The sequence below is a fragment of the Bison bison genome, unplaced genomic scaffold (genome assembly GCF_000754665.1).
Source record: "Bison bison bison isolate TAMUID 2011002044 unplaced genomic scaffold, Bison_UMD1.0 scf7180017864289, whole genome shotgun sequence".
Lineage (NCBI taxonomy): Eukaryota > Metazoa > Chordata > Mammalia > Artiodactyla > Bovidae > Bison > Bison bison.
The window spans coordinates 3,777,613-3,782,973 of record NW_011494861.1 but is presented as its reverse complement, the minus strand read 5'-3'; the positions used below and the strand labels follow the sequence as shown (position 1 = coordinate 3,782,973).

Below are 5,361 nucleotides of genomic sequence, written 5' to 3'. Positions count from 1 at the left end.
GAGGGCAGGGGAGGTAGTGGGGGCAGGGGGTCCCACACATCATGGCTAAGGGGTTTGGATTGTATCCTCAAGGCAGTAGGAAGCCACTGAGAGTCTTCAAGGGTGGTCTCGGATTAGCAGAGGCCAGGCAGGTCCATCTCTGCTTCAGTACAGGGTAGTGGGGGCAACTGGCACCCTCTGCTGGAACCAGTCGATGAGGCCGTAAGGTGCAGGCCCAAGCACTAAGGTCTCCAGCAGCTGTCTGCACCCAGGAGGTACTGAAGACACGTTCACTGAGGGAAGGACGGGATGTGGGGGTCGGGGGAGCAATGCCCAGGTAAGCAATGCCCAGCCTGCTCTCCTCCCTGGATCTGGGGAGGGCAAGCAGTGCTCCTGATACCAGACCCCTCCAGCCCCAGAGGAGACGCATGGGCAGGTCTAAGGTGGTGGGCAGGACCCTAGGACCAACTGCCATGCGCTGACCGGTGATGGGGCGGCCCAGGCCCCCTACGGAGGGCAGCGGGTACAGCAGAGGTAAGAGCTGCAAGGACTCCCAGGAGCAGAACAAGGGCATCTGCTGAGAGACAGTGCCATCTAGTGGCAGGAGGCACGCACACCAGGCTTCTCCGGGACCACCATGCCCACCAGCCCAAATGCTCCTAGGCCTTTCTGGGCTTTTCGTGCTGGCATCCTGAGCAATGGAAGCAATGATCTTGGGCTTTTGCCACTTGGGCTGCGCCTGAGCCTCTGAGAGCAACAGGCCCTGTGGCATCAGCTGAGGGCGGTTCTGCCGATGAAGAAAGTGGACAGGCTAGAATGTTATTCAAGCCCCAGGTCCCCAACAGCGTGGTCAGAAATGTAGGGTCTTGCTCTCAGGCTTGAACCTCCACAGTGCAAGAGACAAAGAAAATACAGTGTGCTCCGGAAGCTCTTCCAGGCACTGCTGACCCCTCCCCCCTTCCAACTCACACCCGGGGAATTCTCCTTCAGGCCCTTCTGCAGCCTGTTTTCTCAGTGGTTCAGGTCACAGGTGACCGTGGGAGGAGGGGCAGACTGAAGGACACCCCAGCAGCAGAGAACCGTCTCCCCAGATATTCTTCCCCGGCTCCAGGTTTAGTCCCAGGAGTCTGTTCCCAGGAGAGAGAAGTACCCAAGGCCAGCCTGGCTGGCTGTGGATGCCCCAAACCCAGGAGGGTGCAGATTCCAGCACCACAAATTCACAGCCACACGCCCACAGCTCACTCCTGACTGCTCAGCAGTTTCAGGCCAGGTGAGGTCACCGTGACTACCTTAAATCACTCAACAGGGTTTGTTTTCAATTGTTGGTTTAGCCAAGCAAGATAAAAAGTACTTTTTAAAACTTCCCCTTTAAACAACAAGGTCCTACTCTTTAGCGCAGAGAGCTATATTCAGTATCCTGTGATAAACCATAATGGAAAAGTATATTAAAAAAAGAATGCATATATGTGCATAATTGAATCACTTTGCTATACAGGAGGAAATAATGCAACATTGTAAATCAACTATACTTCAATTTTTAAAAGAAAAAGAAAGAAAACTAGAAAATCAAAAATAAAAGTTTGGAGACTAAAAAAAAAACTTCCCCTTAATGTCAAAAGAAAAAAAAGGTACGTGTGATGTTAAAAAATTAGTTTTAGCAAAAAGTGTTTGACTTAGAAACTCAAGGTGCCTTATATGGTCCCACCCTCTATCAAAATTTTCTATAAACAACCTGCTAAATATTCTTTCTGCTTTTTCTGTTCTATGCATGAGTGTGTGGATATGGGTGGGGGCAGGGGAGTACATGTGGTAGTGGTTTCTACACTGACATACAGTTTTACAGCTTCTTTTGATTTTTCCCATTAAGAGCATTCTTCTAGAGGTGGTCTTAGAACCAGAGCTCAAAGTCAGGTTAGCCCAAGACCAGGCTGGCAGAAAATGTGATGCCCCAGGAACTAAGAAAGCAGGAAGGTTTCAGAAGAAGGGGAGAGGGACCCATGCTAAAACCCAGATCAGTCCTGGAAAAGAAAAGGCCTCTCCCACAAGAGATATCCCAGGACAGGGGCAGGGACACACCCCTCATCTCCTCCTCTCCCAGCGGTGGCTGACAGTGCAGCTGGTGTGGAACAGGCTGTGGCATGAGTATGGCCGGGGCAAGCAGCCGACCCGGGAGCTGTTGGAGCCGCTGGAACACCCTGTACATTTCTGCTGAGCTGGGTGCACAGGCCGGGTCACACCCAGCGTCAGAGCTCGGGAACCGGGCCCTGTGCCAGGGCAGAGCCCTGCCTGTGACATCCAGGAGAACAAGGGCAGCCTCAAGAAAAGCTGGCCTGTGTGCCAGAATGGCTCTCCTCCCTGGCCTTGGGGGTCAGCAAACACGCCCACCAGGGCCCAGCTCCTGGGAGCCTGCTTACACCAGACAGGCTCCTGGCTGCACGATTTAATAGCCAGTAATTCCAAGCCAGTGTAACAAGAACAAAAGGAAAAGACTGAATGAAGATGGTGGGCAGGGTCCTGGGCTCCAGGGCAGAGTGGAACCCAGCCCTGCAGTCTAGCTGCAGGTTTGCATTCTGGGCCCTCCCAGTTACTGGCAGCATGAACTGGCTGCAGTGGCTTACTGCTTCTGAACTACAGTCTCCTTGCCTGCTAAGTAGAAGTAACACAGCTGGTAGCTCTTTAGGTTAAATGTAATGACGTGTATCAAGCACTCAGCCTGAGCCTGCTAGACAACAATCACTCAGTGTTACCCACTACTGTCATTACCACTGGCTGAGGGCGCTCAAGACAGAGTACCTCCCTCAGGCACATAGAGACCTGCAGGGCCACTGGGGCCACCCCCCGGGCCATAGCCAGGAACACAGCGGCCACCTTAAAGCTTGTGACCAGGCCAGGCTGCTGCACACAAGGGTGGTTTTCTTGTCCTGGACAGGTTGGACAGGGGTCAGGCAAAGGCTAAAGACATGCAACCACAAGAGCCTCTGCAGTTACAGGGCCCCCAGACACCTCCACTTCTTCCTCTGCCAGGCCCAAAAGGGATTCCCCCCGCCCATTACCTGATTGGGTCCTTGGCTCCCACCTGGGGAAGAAGGGACCAGCTCAGAGGCCAAGGAGGTGCCCCAGACTCCACGCTTAGAGGCTGCCACCATCCGGGGTTAGCTGTGTGGGTGGGGCGGAGCTTCAGTCTCTCCTTGTCTGCCCCGAACCTCTCCCTCTCTCTCAGGGATCACCCGTCTGCAAGGGCTGGAGCTATGCGTTCTAAAGGAACCACTGCTTGCTGCTCCTGGAAAGGGCACGCAGGTCCTCACTCACCCTGGTCGATGGACTCACCCTGGTCGATGGAGTGCTGGGGCAGCTGGCTGAGCTGGCTGTTGACCACCCCCGCGTAGGTGCGAAGGAACTCCTCCTCGTTGGCCGTCAGCTGCAAGGATGAGAGAGCTGGGTGAGGGGGGGCTCACAACTGCCCCTGGAGGCACCTGCTCAGACTGGCTTCATCCCCAAGGGGTGCCCCCTTCTCTACTCCCCAGGCCTCTATTCTTGAGATGTGACCTTTCCATCCCAGGGTGAGATTCTGACCCCTCTGCTCCCACCCCTGAAGCTTGGACCATGGGACCCACAAGGCTTGCCACTGGAATTAGATCTGGAACAGGGATTCCAGGTTAGGGCAGGCCAGGCTCAGAGAGCCCCCCTGCCCTCTCGGGCGATGTCCTGCCCCCCTGGAAAAGAAGGCTCTTGGGAGAGGGGAGGAAAGGAAGGTCAGGGCCTTTAGAAAACCTCACCCGCCTGGCCCAAGCTTGGCACAGTGGGTAGGAAGACTGCCCTGCAGGGCCGGCAGGACTGGACATGCTGGTGTTTGTGCCCAGGAGCCTGAATTGGCCACAGCCTAACCAGAGCCCCCGCACCCCCCTCCCCAGACCATGGCTACGGAGGGTGGCTGTGGCCTTCTGGCTGCCTGCGTCAGGCACCCTCCCCAGGGGCCCTGCTGCCTGACATCCTGCAGGCACTCACGTTGGAGCCCATCTTCCTCAGCATGAGCAGCACTCGGACCTTCTGCTGAATGTACATCTCCTCCGGACTCTTCCCGGGGGCCCCCTCGCGGTTCATCCCCTGGCCAGCTCTGGGGACTGCTGCGGAGTGAGGAGAAGCATGGGGGTGGGGGACAGTGTCAGGACCACACAGACCCGCACACAGGCAGGAGGTGTCAGGCAGCCCACAATGCCTCAGGGGCTCGTTTCTGAGAGCCTGGCATGGAGGCGAGTTGCCGGTCCCTCCCTCACACCTGCTGGCCCAACAGCCAGCCCAAGCAGCTACCCCCCTGCCGAACCCCACCACTCCTCGCAGCAGGCGCGGGTGGCCAGTCCCTTCTATGTGTGGAGCTGCTGGGCCCCCGGGGGCTGAGCTGACCCAGACTCCTGGCCAGCGTCACCTTCCAGTTGCCCCCTCATCCAGGCTCCTGCTACGAAGAGCCCAGGGGATGTGCTGCACAAAACCCCAAGTGTCCCTGGCTCTCAAAGCAGGCAGCTTCCATGAGGAGCAACGTGACGCGATCAAGGCAGCTGACTGGGGCCTGAAGCTGGAGAAGCCGTGGGATCAGTACCCAGCCCCCAGACACCAAGACAGCTCCCTCTGCACAAGTCCCTGACGTTCGAGAGGCCGGCTCCTGGGCTGGGCTCCAAGGAATCCCTCGATAGGGACGGCGAGCTTGGGGCTGCAGGCACAGACACCCGCCCGGGGCTTGCGGCTGCTGCTCTCGCCAGCCCACCCACCTGTCACAGGGTGGCTCCTGCGGGTGGCAGTACGTCCAGGTGCGGTGGAGACCCGACCTGCAGCGGCGAGGTCCCAGGAGAGAAGTCCCGGGGTTTCCTCCCTCCAGGAGGAGCCAGTGGGGAGGAAGCCGGGCGTGGAGGGGTTTGGGTTACACACTTGTAACTCCTGGATGAGTCAGAAATAACGCAGCAGCTGGTGGGGGTGGAGCCTCGGCGGCCCTGGTGCCAAGGAGCTGCGCTCACAGGACCAAGGGAGATGGGTTGGGGCCAAGGACACTCCTCACACCGTCCATCCCTCAGGGGCCAGCGAGCCCAGGAAAGGCTGGTTCTCCCCGGTGAAAGGCGGGCTCAGAAATGCACCAGAGCCCTGGGCAGTAGCCTCCCTGGAGGCGCCTGTCAAAGCTAACAGGGGCTCCTGCCCTGAAGCCCGTACAACAGGGCAAAATGCAAAATGTGTTCGCGGCAGCCTTGCGCTCGATGCAGTGCCTTACGGGACCTTCCTTCCACCACCAAAATCCACGTTCCTCTTCCATTGTGTGGCCCCCTGCCACCTCCAGGCTCAGAAAAGGGCCCGATTCACAACTGGTAATGGGGAAGGAGGGGTGAGCTGCCTCCAGAA

The 5,361-nt window shown here is 57.6% G+C and overlaps 1 protein-coding gene across 1 annotated transcript in view; it reads right to left on the bottom strand.

Moving 5' to 3' along the window:
- CTNNBIP1 (catenin, beta interacting protein 1) overlaps positions 1 to 4,896 on the bottom strand; it is a 21,334-nt gene extending 16,438 nt beyond the window's left edge. Inside the window, exons 1-3 of the mRNA XM_010850189.1 lie at positions 4,743 to 4,896; positions 3,985 to 4,103; positions 3,307 to 3,397 (exon numbers count right to left, since the gene is read on the bottom strand). Coding sequence (XP_010848491.1) covers positions 3,307 to 3,397; positions 3,985 to 4,080 — 187 coding nt within the window. The 5' untranslated portion in view covers positions 4,081 to 4,103; positions 4,743 to 4,896. The remainder of the gene's footprint in view (positions 1 to 3,306; positions 3,398 to 3,984; positions 4,104 to 4,742) is intronic.
- Between the last annotated feature and the right edge of the window lie 465 nt (positions 4,897 to 5,361).